The sequence below is a fragment of the Heloderma suspectum genome, chromosome 10 (assembly GCF_057233095.1).
Source record: "Heloderma suspectum isolate Gila_16-S chromosome 10, 16-S_ref, whole genome shotgun sequence".
NCBI classification, from domain to species: Eukaryota; Metazoa; Chordata; class Lepidosauria; order Squamata; family Helodermatidae; genus Heloderma; species Heloderma suspectum.
In genome coordinates, this window is record NC_139467.1 from 11,508,910 (window position 1) to 11,532,188 (window position 23,279).

Consider the following 23,279-nt stretch of genomic DNA (forward strand, 5'->3'; position numbering starts at 1 on the left):
TTGCAGACGCCTTCTTTTATGTCGCTTGGAAAAGAAGCACACAGTCAAGCGAACCGCCTCATTCTCTCTCCCTGTTCCCCTCAGGCTTCCGAGGCCCTGCAAGAATTCTTGAAATCAAAGGAGATGGCTGCCAAGTCCATTCTGCAGGCCGATCAGAACCTCACGAACAAACAGAAGGAGATTGAAGGTGAACCCTGGCATTTTAATTTTCTGGTTTGTGTTGTTTTTAAATCTGTTCTTGTATTTTTACATCCTTACTGCTGGTTTTAACTGTGGTTTTATACTGTAGTTTTAATTTTTTTTAACAAATATATATAAAGTTTGATCTTGCTGTATTTCATGGCTTTAATTGCTGTGACTCACCCAGAGAGCTTTGGCTATTGGTTGTAAATGAATATGTAATAAATGAATAACCTCCTGTTGGAGGGGTTTTGCGTGCCTTTCTATGCCTTACACACCTACTAGCCCAACAGGCCATTATAGCTGTCACATTTCTGATAGTAAATCCAGAGACAGTGTGCAGGCTTGTGTGGTGGTTGAGTGGAACAGAGGTCCCTTGCCCCAGGCGCTCTTGTCCAAAGAGGTGGTGTGGGCAGTGGAGGCTGGTGGCTCTGATGTCACTGGGGCAGTGAATCCGCTCTGGCTTTCAGTCAGAACTCTAAGGAAGCTATCCAAGGAGCGGGTGCACCACCCACTGACATCAGAGTCACCAGCCTCCACTGGGTATGGGGCAAACTATCCCACTCTTGAGCATTTTCCTAGGCTGCTTGGTGCCTCTTCCATTGTTCCACCACAGATAGCTGCCAGTACTGCCCCTTGGGCTGGGCCAGCCCTAAGTACCGCTGTCCAGAGTCTCGCCTCTCCATCCCACTGCACTGCTCCCCAGCTGAAAGCAGCTTCTGCTCTTGGTTAGAAGAGAAAATGGCAAGGCGTCAGCACCTTGAGACCAGTGCTAGAGCTGAAGCAGGAGCGGGGGGAAGGTTGAAGAACAGCCAAGGCCTTGACTAGCTTCACCTGCTTTCCCCTTACACACCTATCTTTGTTTGATTTTCTCTTTAGCGGAGAAAGCCCTGGCTGAGGCCTCTAAACGGGAGGCTGAGCTGCAAAGAAAATTGCAGGAACAGACCGAGCAGATGGCCCGGGACAAGGAGCGGAGTTTTGAGGAGCACAGAAGGCAGTTAACGGCCAAGATGGAGGCGGAGCAAAGGAAACTAATAGCTGACCATGAGAAAATGCTGAACCGGAAGCTGCAGGTAACAGCCCTCCCCTGTCCCCATATCTTTTGTTTTATTTTAAAAGTGGCAGCTGCTCCTTATAGCCATCACTTGCCTGTCCTTCCTGTCATGGATTAGTGGTCATGAAGGTTACGTTGCTGCTCCTCCAAGGAGTAGCCTCCTCCTCTTGCTTGCCTTTGGTCTTCTCAATTGTGCAGGTAGGTAATTTTAGATCCTGGACTTAATGGGTAAAATCCAACATAAGTCCTACTTAGAGCAGATCCATTTGAAATGAATGGGACTTAGGTTAGTCGTGCCTAACCTAAGACCCATTCATCTAATGGGTCTGCTCTAAATAGGATTGGATTTTACTCAATAGTTGGATTTTACCCAGTAGTCTTACAGGGCCCCCATTTAGAAGGCCATGTTGTATTGCTTCGGTTTTGAAGCACACAACTCACACCTCTCCTCTCTTGCCTCCTCTGCCATTCCATGCTTTAGAACTGCTTCTATACTCCTGATACGTTGGAGCAAAAATAAAAAACAACCCCGTTTTGTTAACCCTGATAAAAATAAAAACTCTTGAGTATGTGCAGTTTTTCATGGTAAATCCACTGAAATCAGCACCATTGTGACTGTAGGAATAAAATTATGTTTGCTTCTGCTGCCCTGATCCTAAATACATTTACTTGGGAATAAGCACCAGCTCAGTTTATTTCCAGTCCATGTCAGAATTCACAAGTCCATTCTGTCCCGTTTCTGCATTAATTTGCAATTTAAAAAAAAAATCTGCTCACAAATTGGTATTTAAATTTATATTTTTGAACATATATTTTCACCATATACACATTTATAAATGTCTTTTATCCTAAAATGGTCATCTTTAAAAACACATTTTTGTATGTTTTTTGAGCCAAGAACTGCATCACAAAATCCTGAGCAGTGCGAAATCTATAGGATAATTATACTCTAATCCACACATTCGTTCAAGAGATGCAAATCAGGCCAATTCATATTAAAATGAGCAAAGACTGAATTCTTCAAACATCCCTAGTTAGCAGGAGTGGGGTGGGCGGGGTGTCGTTTTGGTTCTTGGAATAAACTAGTGTCTTTGTTCATAGCAGGACTCCTGAGTTCTATTTTCAGTTCTGGAAAATGGATCATACCGTAATGATTTAGAACACTGCTGGGCAGACTTCAGGCCTGCAAGATCTTTTGTTTGTTTTATTACAACCCTGAGATTCACCAGCTGGAGCCTGTTGCAGAAGACATACACTTAGAATTTAAGAATTCTCAGCCCTGGAATTTGTTTTGAGCACCAGAACTGAATGACACTCACAGTTCTTCCATACCAAAATCCACTCCTGGTTATCCCAAGCTGTTTTCATTTCAGTAGTATAATTTAGGGTAGTTGAGGGGGCCCCGGAAGAATAATTTTGTTGCTGCTATTGCTAAATAATTGGGAGTCAGAAATCCTGGCTAATCTACTGCAGATCAGCCAGAGATCCACCAGAAGATCCAGATCTATCTTCTGCCCACCCCTGTTTCGGGAGGATTGTGGGAGAGGATTACCATCTTGTCTCAACCACTCCCAGGTGCCTGTATCTTTTAAGGCTGCAATCCTATGTACAACTTACTTCCTGGTAAGTATGGACAGGATTGGGCCACAAGGCTCCCCCACAACGAGGAACAAATGGAAGACCAAATTCCTCCATGCATCTGAATTCCTAAAGTGCCATTAACTTCAAACCTTCCAGAATACTTAGTGTAGTTGCAATAAAAGCAGGTGACTTTTCCAAAGTTGATTTTATGAAGGAAGATCGTGTCACTGTGTTTTGCCATGGGCGGTGGAGGAGTTAACATTCTGAGAAGTTTTAGATTACTGGCTCTTTACAGGCAGGGAGGAAATATCCAGTTTGTTCTTGTCTTGCAAACTTTCAAGGATCGTGGGACCAACTGAGAGCTGGCGATCCTAGAAAGTACCTGGATTTTGATGTGGCTCAGCTCTGTGTGTGTGCACAAAATATCGTCTATACGCTCCCCCCTCCCCCTTTACACTGACATTTTTCTACATTTCCCCCTACCAGGAGCAGAGCTGGCTTCAGAAGGAAGGGTTCCACCAAGAAGTTTCCAGGCTTCAGGGTGAGATCCGAAACCTGCAGACCCAGATTAGTCAAAAGAGTAGAGGCCCTAGCTGTGTGATCTCTTGAGGATGGTGCCTCTGAAAGACTCTGATGAGTGGATGAGAAGTTCTGGCCTCCAGGCTTTGGATGTGGGGAAACTGAGCTTTGAATCTCTGCTCAGCTGTGAAGCTTGCATGGGTGGGTCTAAGGGAGGGGATGGGCTGATCGCCCCCATCCCACCCTCATATTTCAGACCACATGCCATTGTTCCTCAGGAGTGCCTTTATCTGAAGTGAATTCACTCTTTTTTTGCACTGACTGACCATTGGTATAAACGACACGTACCTCTGTTTGCCAGATCAGCATGTAGCAGGTGTTTGTAGTGTTTCTATATTTGTACACATGATAAAAATTACTGCAGTTTAAGATGGAATGGGTAAAAATAAAAAATCGGGATAGACCATGGAATGGAGTCTTCAGCTTCAGCAGATAGCTTATTGGGTTTAGATCTGGGGAAATCCAGGCTTGACTCCTTGCTCAGTTGTGAGGCTCACTGGCCATGGATGAGTCATGTTCTCCAACCTATCAAGCTACAGTGCATGCATGCATCCATGTATTTCCCCTACAAGCATTTTGGTGTTTGATGTGGGGCAGCAAACCCTATTGGCAATCTCTCTGGTTACTTAACGGGGGGCACAACCCACTGGGAAGTTCTCCTCCTGCACAAACTCCACTGAAATAAACGGCTGCTGCACCCTTGCACAGCTCTTCCTCACTTCACTGTGGTTTGTGCAGGAGAATGTCCCGATGGATTGTGCCCTATGGCTCAGATCCACCTGCCACACTGCCACCCTTCGTGGCATTCAGACCTGGAGGCTGACTCACCTTGTCTTGGGGTGGGGTCATCTCTGCCAGATGTATGTCTAAGAAGGTGGTCAGGCAAGGGGCTCCCTCACATCTGACCCCTGGCGTTGCACATGAAGAACTGGCCCCCATCCAGAGCTGCTGCTGTGCTTGTGGGATCTCTTTCCCACGTTCCAGACAACCCTCCACCACAAGCGGTGATCAGCACTATCAGCAGGGGAACAAGAAAGGCCTCCTGTGAGCTCAGCTGCACTCACAGTGCTCTGGACTGGGGTGGCTGTGTTTGAACAGAACCTCCCTTACGGATGGTTCGAAGGCTCCAGCTGCTGCAGAACGCCACTGCTCAGATATTGAGCAGTGTGCAGAGTCATATTCCTGTTCTCCATGATCTTCTCTGGCTCCTTATTCACTTCTGAGCCTACTCAAGGTTTGATGTTGACCTATAAGGCTCTACATACCTTGGGGACCAAGTATTTGTTGGAGGGCCTCTCCCTGTATGCAGTAGCCTGCCCACTGAGATCTTTGGAGGGAGCTCTACTCATGGGCCTCTGCCTATGCCAGTGCCCAGGGAATGGTGACCCAAGCAAGGGCCTTCTCGGTCATAGAGCTCTCATAGTAGAACTCTCCCTTTGGAGGTGTGTCAGGCATCTTCAGTAGTACCGTTTTGGCAGCTCTCAACACTTCTTCACCCAGGCCGTCGAGTCCTTTTTAGGTCAGGACACCGTTGACTCTTCCGTTCTGTTTGGACAGTCTATTGTACTGTTTATCTGCTCAAGGTGGGCAACTTGTAGGCCAAAACATCTGGAGGGCCACAAGTTGCCCCCCCCAGCTGTTGGTCTGAATTTGGGTTGTTGTTTGTTAAATGTATTTTATCAGTGTATATGTTTGGATTATTTTTATTTGTAAACCACTTGGTAATTTATTATGAAGAGTGGTATATACGGTCAATAAATAAATTATCCTCCTATACTTGTTCACTCAGAAGTAAATCCCATGGAGTTCAATGGGACTTCTGCCTAGGGAAGGGTGCAGAGGGAACTGCAGCCTGTTATGAGAACAAATGTGAATTATAACATGTGGGGGCCAGTTCTTCATGTGCAAATGTGAAGTGTGCAACGAAACTTGTGTGTGTTTTTGCAGAAATTATAAATAAAAATAATTTCTGCTGTTGGGCACTCTGGCTTGTTTTCTTCCTTTTTGGTGCTGTTTTGAGGGCAAACATACAAATGTGCGTGTCAAAGAGCTCTCTGTGTTTAGAAAAGCGCCATGTGCCTAATTCAGCAACTACTGCTGGTCTTCAATCACCCCGCTGCTGGTCTTGATGAGAGAGCCTGACTGAATGGGGACAGCGCTGGGATGATCCGTTCTGCCACTGCCTCGATCTTCTCCACCTGCCTGTGCCCCAGCTTGCTCATGATGCTGTGCTGTGATGCCCCTCACCTTTCAGGATGCGGGTGGGGAGCTGTTTGTGACTGACTGGCAGAGTCACTCCAAGGCAGGTAGAATCTGTTAGGAGAGTCAGTTAGAATTTGGAGGGGGGACGGCCAGTAAGAGGGAGGGAGGGTGAGGCCATGATGAGGCGGATTGGACTCTGTGAGGGACCTGGGTTTAGTCAGAGTGTGGAGAGGGGGAAAAGGAGGACATAGAGACACCGTTCAGTTGTGTATAGTTTCTGTTATGTATTCATACGGTACAGGGGCTAGTAGCCAAAAACATAATATCCAGTGCCATCCCAAGTCATTTCGTGCCTGAAGCGGGGTCCAAATAGCACTCCTTTCCCTCACCCCCACACTACGGCCCATATTTTAAACAATCGTGTTGCTCCATTCAATCACCAATTTCTACTTTCATCTACCCGCAGCCCAGTGCCACCCAACGCAGCTTGTCTTGGCCTGCAATATGACAGGCCTGGCCCTGATAACAGCTGAGCACCTTGTGATGTCATTCAAGGGCACATAACGGTGCCCTTGAATGACCAGAGTTTTTGACCAGAGATTTTGGCTGACAGCCCAAACCAGCCAAAACGCATGGACCCCTGACCTTGACCATTGGAAGCGCCACTCAAAGCCATCTTGGGACTGGGTAGCTCACAGTCTACGCTGCCTGTATAGTTTCCAACTGCTTTCTGCGGCTGAGAGCCACCATTCCATGGGATGCCCTAGAAGGCTGATTTTGCATTGAGTCGGGCAACTACGAGCACAAGCAACTGAATGTGCATTGGCACAACAAATTTTCTTGCTCTTCTCCTTGTAGTGGTGGTGATCTATGTGGACACCACCCACAGTGCCTTGCATGGAAAATACCGCTGGCTAGGACTGGGAACTCGGCTGCCATACGTGAAACAGTCCCACACTTTCGGCAGATTCGCACGCTCGCGGAGGGAAAGCAAGCCACAGTGGCTTATTTTCCCTCCACGTGTGTGCCGGTTAAAAACTGCCTAATTAGCAGAATTGCCCTCATTGGGCGTGGATTGTTGTGATGTCCAAACCTGGAGAAGTTCAGACCTCTCCCTTAGAAGAAGTGATTGGTTTCAAGGTGGTTTGTAAACCACCTCAGCCCCCTCGCCATTTTGATGTGGGCATCGATGTGTTAGGCAGGGGAACCTATTATAGCGGGGGAACCTATATTGAAAACTTTATATCTCTTACGTATGACAATTAAAAAAGTAGAGTTCTAGGGTGGGCAAGTCATGCAAGGTGGCAATGAGACTTCCATGTGGTACAAGAGTTTACTCATGGTGCTGGAAACAAGTTTAGTCATCCCTCGAGTAGACCTATTGAAAAATGGGACTTTAGTTCTGACTACTCAAACTATGACTAAGGGTGCCATCCTGTGGGCAAGGAACCCAAATGATGAGTGCTTCAATCTCAGAGGCTCCATTCTGCCAAAAGTCCTGTCGGGCTCTTGCTGGCAGGGCAGAAGGAACGTTGAGAGACATTTTTGTCTCTCTTCCCCTCAAAACAGGAAAATCAGTTAGATGAATTTCAAAGCCCATCTAACTTCCCCTCTGTGCTGGGGTGGTGGTGGTTGGGGGCTGGGGGGGATTAGGATCGGTTGGATCTGCAACCACTCCCTCCCTGTCCACTGGCATATCCATCACACACCCATTTCCCTCCTCTACAAGGTTGGAGTTCCAACCTTGTAGAGGGAGTCGCCATGGGAACCTCCATGGTGTCTGGGAGGAACCAGGAGGGGGCTCCAATGTCAGCTAAACTCCTTTGAGGCTGGAGCTCTGTCTATGGCCTTGTTTCTAAACAAAGCATAGGGTTGCTCTCTACATCTGGATCCAATCGTGGGTTCTATACTTTGCATTTGCTCCAGTGAACTAGCTGTGTGTACTCAGAAAAGGGCCTGAGAACCAGATTACAAGTAAAATAAATTTTAAATTTATTAGAATCACAGCATTTGAGTAACTTATTTCAATCACAGTACACAAATGGTGAAAGTAAGAGTGTGAAAGAATAATATAAAAATAACAATATATATATGCATAGAATATAAAAGAGTAATATGTAGATGAAAAAAGCAAGCTGTATACAATTACTAGTACATCAGGCTAAAGCATAAGATTCTAATACAGAAACAGTAGAATATTAATACAATGGATAAGACAGTATAATGTAAATACCAAAATGACAGCAATTTAAATATTATCTACCCCTACATTGCATTCTCCTAAGACTTCCTCCAGCTCCACTAGTTTAAAAGCCTCCTGTTCTAACTGCTTAACATTTTAGCATTACAAGTTCAAAGGGATGTTACATATACAAATGCAGCGTAGTGCTGATGGGTAAAAGCTGGAGAAGTTTTTCTTCTTGCAGGAAAATTAGTAGAAAATCAAAAAGAGTCCATAAATGTGGGAAAATCTCAAAAGTGGTTCAGAGAAACAATTAATGCCAATTCTAGAAAATCAGAAGAAAATAATGGGTAGCATGTGCAGAAAACCTGTTGCATCAGCTTATGCTATTGGCATCCTGTTAGAGGTCACTGTGCTAGCACTACATCAATTCCAGAAGCAGAATGAAAGTGTTGGATTTTGTCCATAATGTCCAAAAGGAAATTAAGAGTGCAATTCTATGTGTGTTTTGACAGAAAAAAAGTCCTACAACTCCCAGCATCCCTTCAACCAGCCATGCTGGCTGGGGAATGCTGGGAATTGTATGACCTTTTTCCTGTCAAAACATGCATAGGATTGTGCCCTAAATTAGAAAAGAGATACCCAAGTCCAATCCTTAAAAGACAAAATGAGAAAATAATATCCCAAGGAGAAGAATTGTAAGTCATAAAGAACAGAAGAGGATTAACTAGTAAAGGAGATGAGTGTAAAGTAAAAGAAATGGAAGAATAATAAAACTTTTTAATGGGAAAAGAAAAGGAAAATTAGAAGAAATGAATATAATCAAAGCTGAGAAAAGAATCTGTGAAAATGATATTCGGCACAGAGAAGAAATTTGTGCAAGCATCTGTAAAATGAGCTAGAAAACCTCCAAAAAACGTAGGAGAGAAAAAGAGAAAAAATCAAATCAAAATAAAGCCTTCATGATACAGAAGAGATGAGCCAGTACAAACACAAAAAGGTATGGGTGGAGGGTATGTGTATGTGTGTGCATTGTTCATAAATCTTCAGAAATGCTAGAAAGTTTCCATGCATTTTAATTGGTTTTCCTTTACCCATCTCTGCTGGCATCTCCATTCCAATTAAGAATCAGCTCTGCATTGACCAACAGCCAAGGTGAAAAGGGGGATACAAATGTAAACAAACAAATACATAATAAATGTTGGGCTGGATCCAGACTTGGGGTGCTTCCAGACAGAGGACTCCTAGTACTACCAGTCAAAAAGCAGTGTGCACCTATTAAGTCTTTTCCTCCTTAATTGATTTGTTCCAGTAAGAAAAAAGACAGAAGCAGCAATGGGAGAACACCGTGTGTGTGTGTGTGTGTGTGTGTGTGTGTGTGTGTGTGTGAGAAATGGAAAGCAATGTCAAAAATTCCATGAATGAGGCAGGGTGATTGCAAGATAAAAGCCTCAGAGTAGACCTCTAAGTATGACTCAGTCTAAATCCAACCCTTCGTAAACAACCTTTTTCTTTGGTCTCTGTATTTGGTCTCCACAGTTGGGAGTGCTTTGTGATGGTTAGTTAAAATGAAGAAAAGAAATGGCATACATTATGTAGGTCTATATAGACTTCTATAGGTTTCCAACAATAGTCAGAGTTTGCAGAACCTCTGGCTATGAGCCAGAGATTTAGCTGCATTGAGGGATAATGATATGTGGTCTGAAACATGATAATGATATGTGGTCTGAAATGCCCATTCCACCCTCCCCAAAAGACACTCGTGTCGACTTCATGGCTGAGCAGAAATTGAAAACTGGGTTCCCCCACATTCTATGCTAATAAGCTAATTAACTATCCACTACATAACACTCCCTGGTCCTCAAATCGTTTTAAGTAAGTGTCAAACTAGACAAAATGCCATTCATGTGATTAGCAATTCTGCGAATGGTTTTAAAAAAATGGTATCCCCCACCCCAATCTGGATTGGGATGGAAGTGTGGGTGACAGCGGGGCTTTAGCCCTTTTAACCTTGTGCCTGCTATTTACTTTTTAGAAGCCATTTATGAAATTCTTGTCTCGTTTGCCCTAAAATCTTTTATCTTCAAATTCCATCCCTCCTCTCCACTTGATCCCACCCTCATTTTTAATTTTAATTCATTCTTTGTTCAAACAACATTGTAGACTATTTTTTCTACTATAAACAAATAAAGACACACTGCAAACATCTGATGGCTATTGATTGTTAGCACTGATACAAAGGAAAGTCTACCTTCATTCCCCCTATCCCAGCTGTACTCCGTCCACATCAGTGACGCAAGGACAAGAACCCCAGTTCCTTAATCAGCGCCTCCAGTGATGAAGTTCTCAAGATACCACACATCCCTTGTGATTCAGATGAGCCTTCAAAACTTCATCATGAATGTGGTCAATCCTCTGCTGGCATTGCCTCCTCCGCTCCTAGCAGGAATGAATAATAAAGTCAGCAACAGTTGTTCACAAACCTAGGATGGCTTGAAATTTGAAAGAGTGGGCAAATTCTTCTCCACTCCCTCTCCATGGTTCCCAACTACAGCTTCCTCTCTTGTTCCCCCTTCAATCCTGACCTCTAGCATCTCTTCACGCTCCTGATGTCTCCTTTCCTTTTCTTGGGCTTCCTGCTGGGATTCTTTTGCAATATCTTCTATTTTCTTTTTAAACTCAGCCTCAGACTGTCTCTGTGCATCTATAGAGAAAAAGACAGCAGCTATATATCTGTACAACAGGGTTTTTTAGTCCTGGAAGCAAAACAGTTCTTCAATTATATCCCCCAGTCCCATGGGCCTTTCCATACACCTTCTGGACAGACTGGACAGAGGTCATGAATCTCCCACTAAGCGTATCTTAAATTAATTACATAAAGATAAGAAATTGCATTTATTGGTAGAAGTTCAGGGTTAAATATAAATAACAGAGATCTTTAATAAAAAGAAAATGCCCACTGTGCTTTATAATGAAACAATTATAAGTTGCTCTTCCTTCATTCCTCCTATTCTAGAGCACTTCATCCACAGCCCTGACACTAGAACAAGAGTCCAAATTGCTGCATCCAAACCATCAGGGCTTCTAAGAGAAGCCATTTGCGAAGGATAGCAACATCTTTTGGGGGTTTTTAGCTGTTGCTGCTGCAGTCATTAGATCTCACCTTTGAGGTCTGAGCATTGTTTCTTGAACTCTTCTTCCTGATGACGCCACTTCTCCTAGAGAGTGACATGAATGAAAAATTATGTCAGTGCTAGGTGATCACAAAGTGAGTATGGAGATTCTGTTTGTGTGGATGTGTGAAAGAGTGTGTGCAATGAAGGGAACAGGGCCAGAGCTAGTCCAAATATGAAATGGGGTGAGGTTCCCACCTAAGGTGGCAAATCTGAAAGGGTGGTCAAATTCTTCTCATTCCCTCTCCATGTTTCCCCGCTGCAGTCTTCCCTTTTTTCCTTGTGCTTAGATGAGAGACCTGGCATCCTCAGGTAGCCAGTAAGATGTCTCTAGGATGATGCCAATCTTGTGTAAAATGGCAGCGTGAGACAAAGGGGTGGAGGTTTTTTACAGGTCCCTATCACCCTTAGTGTTTCCAGAAAAGTTCCTAGGCCTAGAACTCAAGTCCAGCTCAACAGGATTACTAAACTTGTTTCCCAATACATTTCCTCAGCTTGCCAACTTGTGAAAAAAAAAATCAACATATAAAAAGAGAGAATGTAACCACTGTCTGAACTAATCATGCCTAATGCCAGAATGTATCATGATGCTAGTAGGGGATCATGGGGGTGAAATCAAGGTTACAAATTATGCAACCAGATTGGCAGTGGAAATTCACCGGAAAGTGAACTAAGATTTCAGTAGGGTGGCCCACGTGAGTCAACAGAAAACGAAAGTATTTGTTTTTGTATAGAGGCAGAAGGAGTGAGGATGGGCGAATGAGCAATGTTCACCAGGATTCTCCAAACATCAGCTCGCCACTTGTCTTGTGCCCAGTTCCCATTTGTGTTTGTGATTGGTGATCGCGCTGTACAAACGGGAAAGTTGTGCAAATCAAGCAGCAATTCAACATGAAATTTGCACAAATGTCACTAAATGTGCACAACTTTCCTCTATAGACTAAAGTGGGGCTGATTCTGTCTATGGGGGAAATTTGCACAAATCAAACTGGGAAAGTTGCACAAACCAAACACAAGCAAACGTTTTAGGGATTTACTAATATTTCTGGTGGACATCTGCTCATGCTTGCATTTGGGGCTTTGAACAGGGCACACTCGCAAGTTTTGAGACCAAAACCGAAATTCTCATACTTCCCGAAAAAGGAGATTTTAAGTTTTAATTAGGCTAAGAAGTGTACAGTGTTTATGAAAGCTTATACCAGAATAGATTTCTTTGTTTTTAAGGTGCCACAAGGCTCTTTGCTGGTTTTGCTGCAACACGCCTACCCCTCTGGAAATTAAGCTAACTATTTCCCTAAGCATGGATGAGCTAGGATTGGGTGAGCTCTAGGATTGCCACTTCTCAACCACTCCCAGGCTTCTGTACTATTAAGACTTCCAAACAGGAACGTGCAAACAAGGTTGTTGTTTTGGCTTCCCCCTCCCTCCCTGCCTCTGATGAAAACCAGTAACATGAAACCTTCCATGATACTTGAGCTCTTGCAGCCCTTGGAATGGCAACGCTGGTGATTTGTTGCAGCAGTTCTATCTGGAGATGGCAGGAGTGTTTGAGTATTATAGGAAGTTTGGAAGGCATGAACTCTTCCAAGTCTTCAGAATCAGAGAAGAAATGGTCCTAATTTTCTTTTGCATGTAGTCAAGGAGGAAACATTTATTTGATTCTTCCTTGACTTGAAATATGGAGAGAGCTGTGACGTGGTAATTCTTCCTCCTCCCTCCCATCCTTTTAATAAGATCACTCATTTCCCTGATCTAACCCCACAAGCCTGGGCTGAATCGACACATAGCAGTTATACCGTTATCATACTGTTACCATAACTATTGGTACACATGGACAATAAGCAGCAATATTTATGCTATCGGTATAAGTGCTATGTGTAGATCCCCTGCCCGTGTGCAACTATTCCATTATGATGGGTGACACATGTTTGCTGCAAGACAAAAAACAAGACAAACAATACTAAGCAATCTAGAATTACTGAACACAGAGAATCCAATGCGTTCAGTGTTGCAATGTCTTTTGCAAATCCCCACTCCCCTCAAAAATAGATTCTGAAAGGGATTTAAGTTATTCCAGGCCATTTATTTCAAGCAGATATGACTGATTATAGTAAATGTTGGAGATGTACATGATCTGGTTTTCTATACAAAGGATGTGGGTACCTCCATCTCACATCTTTCTCTCTCAAACTTCGCCTCCATCTCCCTCCTTTCTTCCTGCAATCTGATTAGTAGTTTTTCTTCACGTTCATGAAATGTCTTCTCTCTTTTTTGGGCTACCCGTAAGGCATCTTCTTTCATTTCTTTCAATTTCTTTTCAAACTCAGCCTGAACCTGAAGCCGGTCCGCTAGAGGGAAAGAGACTAACAGTTAATAAATACATTCACACACATTTTTTCAGTCCTTGAGGCAAAATATTTCTTCATTTGTGCCCTCAGAACCATGGGCCTTTCTAAACACCTGCTCCTGGACAGACTATATAGAGGTCAGGAATCTGCACAGCATATTCATTACACGGAGATGGGAAATTGGATTTGTTGGTATCAAATGAATGTTAAAAGTATATAATGGGGATTTAAAAATAGATAAATATAATAAAATAGAAAGGCCACTGCGCTTCATAATGGAACAAGGTTTCCCTCCCTCATTCCTCCCATCTCAGCTGAGCCTCATCCACTGCTCTGATGCCAGGACAAGGATGCTGATCCCTTCATTCCACCCATCTGAGTTTCTCCAGATGCCTGTCCCAAAGGATCACATCATCTTTCTTGGGCTTTTTTAGCTGCTGCTGCAGTTTGTTGATCTCACCCTCAAACCTTGCGACTTCCCGGTGGAACCCTTCCTCTTGAAGGCGTTTCTGCTCCTACAGAGAGACAGGAATGAAGAATGAAGTCAGTGCTACTTGATCACAAAGCCAGAATGGCGTTTGGGTAGGGTAGTGGAAGACTGCAATAAAAGGAGAGTGGGCCAGGACTAGTCCTACCATGAACTGGGTGAAATCCCCGATGGGCAGCAAATTTGGAAGCGTGAGGACCTCAAACCAATCTGGGGTCAGTCACTAAGCAATCATTGAGTGAGGACAGTCCCTGTCATGCAATGAAACATTAAAGACTACTCTCAACGTTGTGGTTGCCTTATGCTCTCTGATGACTGCATGATGAGGAAGGTAGTAGATTGCCTTGTCTCCTTTACATATGGATTCATTGCTGACATTTTCAGCAATGCTGTCATGGAGATATTCTTCAATGATGCTACAGTATCTCTCATAGAGCAATTATCTGGTAAGGTGATTATCTAGTTAAGTCAGGTCAGGATGGTTTCCAGGCTAGCCCCCCTTTGTATCTCCCTTTCTTTAATTTCAATTAAGTTTCAAACGCTTGTACTATTTCTTCTTCACTCCTTGTTTTCTCCTCTGTTTCTCCAATCATGCCGATGGATTCTAATTCTCAGAAGGCTTGAAACTGTTCTGAAATGAGCGGCTCTTCATCTATTATGATTTTCAAAACTCCAACTTCATTAACGCTGCTTGTTAAGGTAAAGGTTGCTGTTGGACCCTGTACCGCCCATCCAAAAATAGTCTCAAGTGCTATCAGTTCACCTCCCAAACACTCTACTTGGCCTGATACCACCTTCCAATAATAATCTCCTTGAATCAGAATAGCTAATTCTTGCTTTTGGCGTTCTGTGGAATGGTGACCTCAGAAAGCTGGAGATCTCATTTCCAATTCTTGATGCAGATAATCTCCTGGGATCTTTATGGTGGCATTGCACACTTGTAGTGTCTCCAGTGCCTCCAACGTAATGTCCCCTTTCTCTCACCAGAGACCCTCCAAGGGTCTCTTTCTTTTTGAAGTTAGTGGGGTCTTTGTCCCAAAGGTATGAATGGTCGGTGTCTCCTCTCCAACCACAGGGAGTTTCAGTGCCTTTGAAATGTCTACTAGGTAGAGGCAGTCAAAGAACTTTTATATGAGAGGACAATGCACCACTTTCATCCTTGCTTCTCCTTGTGCTAAAGCTTGTACTGTTTGCCATAATACTTTGCTCTGTAGCCTTGGGCCTCTCTTGCATGGAGCTACTGAAGCTGTTAATAGCGGTATCCCCTTTCTGTTTTGTTGCAGAATTGAGATCTGAGCTATTCACAAAGAGCTTTTCCTTTCCTGCTTTTCCACTACATAACCTCTAGGTGTCACTGTGCTATACCGCAATATCATAATTACACAGGTAGGAAAATACCTTTTCTTTCGCTTTCAGAAATAATACTCTATTTTCTCTGCTCTAAAAAACCACAGGAAAGTGTTCTTAAAAATCAGAAGCGAAACTAGAGGACCACGATGTTGTCTAAAGAATCCATTAATAACCAGGAGTAAGAACATACAATAAATGCCTCATGTAGAAAAAGCTCTTTGTCTTTCCCCTGGTGGCTCCTCAGTTAGACAGGAGATGGGCTTTTGCCACTCTTACATCAAGTGCCAATTAGGCCAAGGGGGACCCTGGCCACCGCTAACCTAGAAACAGAATCCAACCCTTCAACCAGGCCCAGCCTCCAACACTTTTAAGGCTTTGAAGACAGAAAGAAACAATCAGGGCTTTTTCTTCCCCTGCCCAGCTCCTCTCTGCCTCCGCAGGAAACAGAAAGGCCTCCGAGAGGAATTGAGCTCTCTCTGCCCTTGGAATGACATCAATGGAATGGCATCACTGGAGCATTTGCAGAGGTTGGGAAGGTATGAGCTCTTTTAATTCATCAGAATCAGCCAGAATTTCACAGCTCAAAAAAGGCAAAGACAAATTAAAGCTGCAATGCTATGGTCCCTATGGGGTTTTCGAAACCCCCCCCCCCCCCAAGGATAGAAAGAGAAAGGTCTGCTCTTAGAAGCCAATGTCATCAGAGGCAAAAAGGGGGCAGAGTCCTTCTGTACCCCGACACACCTACAGAACAGGGGTAGAACTATGCCAGCCCTGGAGCTAGTGCAGTTTATTCCCCTCCCATTGACATCAATGGAAGGGAAACAGTTTGGGAAACAAAGAAAAGGAAAGGAAAAAAATGTTACTCCGCCCTCCCTCTCATTCTGTTTGGATTTTTCAAAGGCTCTGACCGATGTCAGAGCTCCCCGCCTGTGCCGGTACAATTACTCTGCCCAATCAATATCTTTTGGAGTCCCTACACAAATGAGATTCTAAATGCATTTTACAGCACTCCCAGCTGTTCACAGAACGCTAAGACAAGTCACCCTCCTAACCGTTGGAGGTGCAGATGACCAAGATTGCCATAGAAAAGATGACGTTACCTCAAGCTTCCTGTTCATCACCATCTCATGCTCAGCCAGAAGCTTCTTCTTCTCCTCCTCCATCTTGGCAGTTAGCTGTTTTTCATACTCCTTATAACTCCGCATCCTTTCCTGGACCATCATTATGGCCTCGTCTTTCATTTTCTTATGCAGCTCAGCTTCCCTTGCGGAGGCCTCAGCCCGGACCCGCTCCACTACAGAGTCAGAGGCAGACAATGACCCAGTGCCCCGGTTCACACATAATGGCAAATCATGGGCCGTGGGCTATTGCTGGGTTATTTGAGAGTTGTTTCCCTATCAAATGCGCCTTGACAAGCTGCATCTGGGTAGGCAATTAGGCAAATGGAGCCTGGCATGCGCTGCGACTTAAACAGGGTACCGTGGCTTGTTTTGGTCACAGTGAGCATGCGAACCAGATCAGTGAGAGGGGTTACTCTGTCTTTAATCTCTGTGGCTAGCCCAGGCCCTCCTGTTGATCAGAGAGAGAGAGAGAGAGAGAGAAATGCCTGTACAGGAAAGTCAACAGTGGTGTATCTCGGCTGGACCTTGGGGCTGAAGTCCACATTCCGGCCATAGCTCTGTGCTATTCAGTGAACATGTGAAAAGGACATACACGGGCCCCAGTGTATGCGCACAGGGCTCCTCCATAGGATTGCGACAGGATTCCCATGTGTGTGGAGGAGCCCTGCGCTTGTATGTCAGTACACAGGTAAGACCCCTTCGTACCACAGGCGCACAACAAGCATCCCCCCAAAGGCCTTTACGGTACCTTAACCTCCCCACCGCCACAAAATGCCCCCTTGCCTATTTCCCTGCTTCTTGTACTCTGCACTCCCTCCCCCAGAAATCCTCATGCAGTTTGTTCTTCCCTTCCACTGCTAGCAGCGAGGAAACAGCGATCTGTATCAGGGTCACTGGGATGTGTGCCTACGTGCATGCCTGTGTGCATATTGTGTGTGCCCATGCACATGCAGCCCCCAACCCCTGAACCAGCATCACATGCAGCCCTTGAGACCGAAAAGGTTGTCTATCCTTGCTTTATACGGTCGCCAAACACGTGGCCAGTGTGTCGGTGGGGGTGGTTGAACAGGGCTAGCCAGCATGATCAGCTGGCTAGCCCTGTTTGATGCATGGGGGTGGTGGGGGTGGTGTATGAACCCCCTTTATTGATCAGGGACATTGAGATCCCAGGGACAGTGGAATTAATATGCACACATGCCATACTACAACTTATGGCTATAAATACAAATCAGGCAGCCAGACAGGTAAGGAGTTACAAAGAGAACTCTAAGAAGCTATGTCAATCAGTCCTGACATTTTTCAAAACAGACAAGGCCTTTCTTGTCAATTCTGTCAAAGAGAAAAAGAATAGTGATAGGAATTGGGAGCCCAGATAACTCTACCAGACCCACAGCAATGACTCCTGGGCACTGTCGTGAACACCAATATATCTACAAGGCATGCAGAAGCCTCCTGTAAAGGGGTTCACCTTCAATCTCCTTCTGCTTCTCTGTGAGGGTCCGATCAGCCTGTAGAATGGACTGGGCTGCTGCCTCTTTGGATTGCAGGAAATCTTGCAGGACCTTGGAAGCCTGAAGGAACAGGAAGAGAGTGTGCCGGTTCACTACGCTTTGTGCTTTGTAGCCACGACAGACTCGGTGTGAATGCATGAAATACGTTCCCCTGATATTGGCTGCATTCAGATGAGCCTCCATAACGTGCCCTGTGCTTCATGCTCCCTCCTCCTTCCTCCTGTCGATTCCACAGTTTAATACATTACCTCTTGCTTTAATCAAACCAAACGATGTTGCATCCAATCTGGCAAAGTATAGTTTTTAGGACGTTCTCCAAACCAGAATGGCAAACCACAATCTGATCATGGTTTACAATCCTGGTGTGAAGAACTCACTCAAACCATAGTTCACCAGTTTGGATTCAATTGCGTATTATAGTTTGCTTCAGCTTGTAAGAATTGGCGTTGTTATTGTGAGGCACACCAAGGCACGTGCCCTGAATCTTCTGAGCGGCCCCACTGACATCAACTGCCTCAATACAAGCCTGCCTTTTCCTTCTGAGCTCACTAGCCTTGCAGTGACTAAAACAGGTTTCCCCGACCTGCTGGCCTCCAGATGATTTGGACTTCAACTCCCATCAGCCCCAGCCAGCATCGCCAATGGTCAGGAATCCTGGGAGTTGTGGTCCAAAACATCTGGAGGGCACCAGATTAGGGAAGGCTGGACTAGGAGACTTTAGGATTCACTCCCTTGGCAGTCCTGTATGGGGTGTAGGTGTAGTATGAAGGCAGAAGCTTTTTAAGCTACAGGAGACATTGCCACCTTACCTTCCACAGTCTGCTCATTGTTTTCTCTCTCTCCCTACCTCTCTACTCTTATATGCCCGCTGCTGGGAGCTTGCTAGCAATGACGTTTGAGGAGGGGGAGGGTGGGAGAAGGGCAGGAAGGGCTCCTTGTGAAATTCCGTACAGCATCTGATTTTACTGCCCCAAACTGGAACTTTTGGCTTCTATAGAAGTTCAGTGGTCTCAGCACAGCAAAGGATTTAATTAGCCTCCACAAACTTCTTTCCCCCGCTCCACCTTTAACTTCTCCCACATAGCTGTACACAGCAGATTCTGCTGAAAGGAGAGTTAGGACCATGGGACAACATGTTCCAGGAAGTGTTGGGGAGGCAGCGTGTAAAATGGCTCATCGCACTGCAGTAGGAATGTAGGAAGCTACTTTATACTGAGGCAAACCATTGGTCCATCTAGCCCAGTATCGTTGACACTGACTGGCAGCAGTTCTCTGAGGTTTTTCAGGCAGGAGTTTTACCTGCCCTACCTAGAGATGCTGGGGATCAAACCTGGGACCTCCTGCGTGCAAACCATGTCCTCTACCACTGAGCTACAGTCCTTCCCCGATGGGGTTTTAAAATAAGTTTTGCAGTTTTAAAAAAGCAAGAAAAAGCCCTCAGCCACTTCACCCTATAAAGGTAATTAAGGGAGCAATCCTATGCGGATAAGCGGCCACCTCCGAACTCAGAGGCGATCACCTATCCAATGCACAGCAGAAAGATCACGGAGGGGATCCTCTCCTCCATGCTCCAGACACCCTGCATTTGTGGCTAGACGGCCAATTTCGGCTGTCTATTATTATTATTATTATTATTATTATTATTATTATTATTAAATTTATTAATCGCCCATCTGGCTGGTCACCCAGCCACTCTGGGTGATGTACAACATACAATAAAAACAGTTTAAAACAATAAAATTCTACAATAAAAACATTTTCTAAAATACCCTAACCCACCCCAAATGCCTGCCTGAACAACCACGTTTTTAATGCACGATGGAAGCTCATTAAAGAGGGGGCATGACGGAGTTCCCTAGGGAGGGAGTTCCACAGAGTGGGGGCCACCACAGAAAAGGCCCTCTCCCTCGTCCCCACCAGTCTAGCTGTCCTGGCTGATGGGACAGAGAGAAGGCCAACCGAGGCTGATCTTGTTAAACGGCCTGTCTGGTGCTGCTGGAGGCTCTCCTTAAGATAGGCTGGGCCGGAACCATATAGGGTTTTAAAGGTCAAAACCAACACCTTGAATTTGGCCCGGAAAACAACTGGTAACCAGTGCAACTCCTTCAGCACTGGAGTGATGTGATCTCGCCGGCGGCTGCCTTTAATCAGGCGAGCCGCTGCGTTCTGTACCAGCTGCAGTTTCCGAACCGTCTTCAAGGGTAACCCTATGTAGAGCGCATTACAGTAGTCTAAACGAGAGGAGACCAGGGCTACCTACTACCGATGGGAGCAGATGGTCGGGAAGGAAGGGGCGCAGCCGCCGTATCAGATGGAGTTGATACAGCGCTGTCCGGCTCACAGCTGACACCTGAGCCTCCATGGACAGCTGGGAGTCCAAAATGACCACCAGGCTGCGGACCTGGTCTTTCAAGGGTAGCCGTACCCCATTCAACACCAGGTCAACATCCCCCAACCTCCTCTTGTCTCCCACCAAAAGTACCTCGGTCTTGTTAGGGTTCAGCTTCAGCTTATTCCTCCCCATCCAGCCACTCACCGTCTCCAGACATTTGGACAGGGATTCTACAGCCAACCTTGGTGAAGATTTGAATGAGAGGTAGAGCTGCGTGTCATCCGCATATTGATGACACTGCACCCCAAACCTCCTGATGATAGCCCCCAGCGGCTTCACATAGATGTTAAATAGCATCGGGGAGAGGATGGAACCCTGTGGCACCCCACAAGTAAGTGGCCACGGGTCCGAAACCTCCTCTCCCAGTGCTACCCTCTGGTACCTGCTGGAGAGGAAGGACCGGAACCACCGCAATACAGTGTCCCCAATGCCCAACCCCTCCAGGCAGTCCAGGAGGATACCGTGGTCAATGGTATCAAAAGCCGCTGAGAGGTCGAGGAGAACAAGGAAGGAGCATTCACCCCTATCCAGAGCCCTCCTCATATCATCTACCAAGGTGACCAAGGCCGTTTCTGTCCCATGCCCAGGCCTGAAGCCCGACTGAAATGGGTCTAGATAATCAGTTTCTTCCAAGTGTGTTCCAAGCTGCCAGACGCCAGAGCGCAGAGGCTGGACGATGTGGAGGAAGTGTTGTACCGGCACTTCTGCACTCCCCACCCCACCCCCAGGAATGCCCCCTTTTGCCCTACTCTGCCCTGCTCTTAGGAGCACAGAGCCCGGGGATGATCCACACCGCCTAGGAGGTGGAAGGGGAGGGGGCAGAGAGGCAGTTCTCCGGGAACCAACCAATCCTATACCTGTCTAGGCCATAGGATTGTGCCCTAAACTATGTACTCCTCTCACCTTGTAAAATTAATTAAGCTACGTACAACCCTCACCCCCCGACACACACCCTCTACACCGCCTCCCATCAATTCCTCTAAAAGGAACTACTTGGCTTGGGGAATTCCCGCCTCCATTTCCAATCACCATTTTTCTCTTCTTTATTCCATCCTGAGCAAGTCTTGGAATACTCAAGAGGGGAGGGTGGTGGGCAAGGGAAGTTCTGAACTGTATTTGACTTTATACAAACAGACAAGAAGATTTGTTTCTCTCCTCCTCCTCCTCCTCCTCACCTAACTCTTTGGGGAAAGTGGGTTCACCTGACTGCAGAGGATGGAATCTGGGGCTATTTTGTTCATTAGTTGCCATTATTCAACAATGCAATGACAGACTTCCATAAAAGTGGGAGGTGTGTGTGTGTGTGTGCGCGTGTGTGTGTGTGTGAAGGGATAAATACTGCTCACTTATACAATCCTATATATGTCTACTCAGAAGTAAGTTCCATTATGGTAAATGGGGCTTAATCCCATGACAGTGTACATAGTTAATTTTGTTAATTTTCTAAGGTAATTTTGCAGCGAGGTTTGTAGTGTGATCCTCTGCATGTTTATTCTGAAAAAAAAGTCCTGAGTTGTGAGCACGGTACTGCAGATTTAATAAACTGCCAACCCCATTCCACTCCACTGACTTGCTGCCCTTTCAGGCCAATCACACATGCACACGCTACACGCCCATCATCTGCATGTTCGGCTGCCCCATGAGCTTCGCTGAGGGCATCTCTACACCTGTAGTTTATCGCACATTCATGATTGGTCACTCACGCAAGTTGGCCATTACACGATGTCGTCCAGTCGTTATCCCGCCATTCCCCCCTGCCCTTCCCATGTTATCCTCAAGCAAAAAAAAAAGTGGTATTTTTCCAGTCCACGCAACAGGAGCGCCGTGGCCTGCCCATGTATTTCTCCCATAGTGCAAATAAACTGCTGTGTGTTGGCAGCTGTGGGTGGTTGCTTTGGGGTGTTGGGGGAGCGGTCATGGTGGTGAAGACGGTGATGATGGGTTGTGGGGCCTGTCACCTTGCCACGTCTGCACCCTTTCCGGTCCTTGCCATTTTCAGCCTGCAGCCCTCAGAACAAGGTGGCACAGCAGCAGAGCGGAGCTTCACTAGCACGCCCTGACGCACGTTCCTCTGTAGAGGGGGAAATTGGCCAGCATGGCAGCTTCCTGGCCTGCCAAGATGACCCCATGCCATGCATTCCCAGTGGTCAAGTAAATCTCAGAATAAAAGGCAGAGGCGAAACACAGAACAGGGGGATGGGGAGGTGGGGGCGGGGGGCTGTCTGCGTGTCAGTCATAGCCCAGCCACCAGTAACGTGCAAGGGGAGGGAAAGGGGCAGGAACCAAGGAGGAATTACCGTGACGCCCCCAGCGCATGTAATGGTTCTTTGTGGAAAGGTGGCGATGTCTCCAAGCGTCATCACCACCCCCGTAAAAAGGAAGGAAACGAAAAATAATGCGACAAGAACAGTCATCTAAAGAGAACGAGCCAATCCTGCAAGGATTCCAAGAGGGGAAAGGACTAGTATTGATGCGGAATTCTCCACCCGTGTGATGGAACCTTTAGTCTGTAATGAAGTCTATGTATTTGCAACTCAAATAATCACATATTGCTTTCTTGTTTGCACCACCTCCACTTCTCTCACTTCCTCTGTTGTCGATCCTGTGCTGAATTTTAGACTGTAAACTCCTTGGGGCAGGGACCTGTCCTCTTATATTCCATAAAACATCATGCACACTGATATTGTTATTATAGCAGCGATAATATAACTAGCTGAAAGGCACAACGTTTGACAGAAGCTCAGATAATGCAGAAGGGATGGGGCAGAGTTTCTATTGATGAGAAGGTAGATCTTCAAGTTCATCAAACTGCAAATTTTGGAGACCACTGCTGAGGTGACGTGACATAGGCTCCCATGACCCTACCTGATGTGTGGTATTGTACTCTGACTGCTGCCAATCCAGGCATGGAAATGAGGAGAAACTGCGGAAAGCACAAAAGGGCAGTTTCCATGCGTTTTTGATCACATTAAACTGGAATGTGGAATGTGTCCTCACTCTCAGTAATACCTCCTCTCACTTTCTCTTGACTCTGTTTACATAGGCTGATGTTACTCAAACAATGGCATGTGTAGGGTGTGGTCACCAGACACCGGCCGGTAACAGGAGTTGCTAATTTC

General features: G+C 45.7%; 2 protein-coding genes across 6 annotated transcripts in view; one reads left to right on the plus strand and one right to left on the minus strand.

The window, feature by feature from the left end:
• The window catches only part of LOC146337687 (guanylate-binding protein 1-like), a 28,447-nt gene extending 23,072 nt beyond the window's left edge, over positions 1 to 5,375 (plus strand). For 3 of the 5 annotated variants that reach the window (XM_084815121.1, XM_084815119.1, XM_084815118.1), the window contains 3 exons: positions 85 to 187; positions 1,060 to 1,253; positions 3,302 to 5,180. In XM_084815121.1, the coding sequence (XP_084671247.1) occupies positions 85 to 187; positions 1,060 to 1,253; positions 3,302 to 3,424 (420 nt within the window). In that variant the 3' untranslated portion in view covers positions 3,425 to 5,180. Of the gene's footprint in view, positions 1 to 84; positions 188 to 1,059; positions 1,254 to 3,301; positions 5,181 to 5,288 lie in introns of those variants that run through there. The other 2 variants (XR_014785055.1, XR_014785056.1) reach the window with 1 other exon arrangement.
• A 2,189-nt stretch (positions 5,376 to 7,564) lies between these two features.
• LOC146337688 (guanylate-binding protein 1-like) overlaps positions 7,565 to 23,279 on the minus strand; it is a 35,002-nt gene continuing 19,287 nt past the window's right edge. Inside the window, exons 9-15 of the mRNA XM_084815122.1 lie at positions 17,726 to 17,828; positions 16,237 to 16,430; positions 13,760 to 13,814; positions 13,115 to 13,299; positions 10,942 to 10,996; positions 10,364 to 10,482; positions 7,565 to 10,217 (exon numbers count right to left, since the gene is read on the minus strand). Of these exons, the coding sequence (XP_084671248.1) occupies positions 10,125 to 10,217; positions 10,364 to 10,482; positions 10,942 to 10,996; positions 13,115 to 13,299; positions 13,760 to 13,814; positions 16,237 to 16,430; positions 17,726 to 17,828 (804 nt within the window). The 3' untranslated portion in view covers positions 7,565 to 10,124. The remainder of the gene's footprint in view (positions 10,218 to 10,363; positions 10,483 to 10,941; positions 10,997 to 13,114; positions 13,300 to 13,759; positions 13,815 to 16,236; positions 16,431 to 17,725; positions 17,829 to 23,279) is intronic.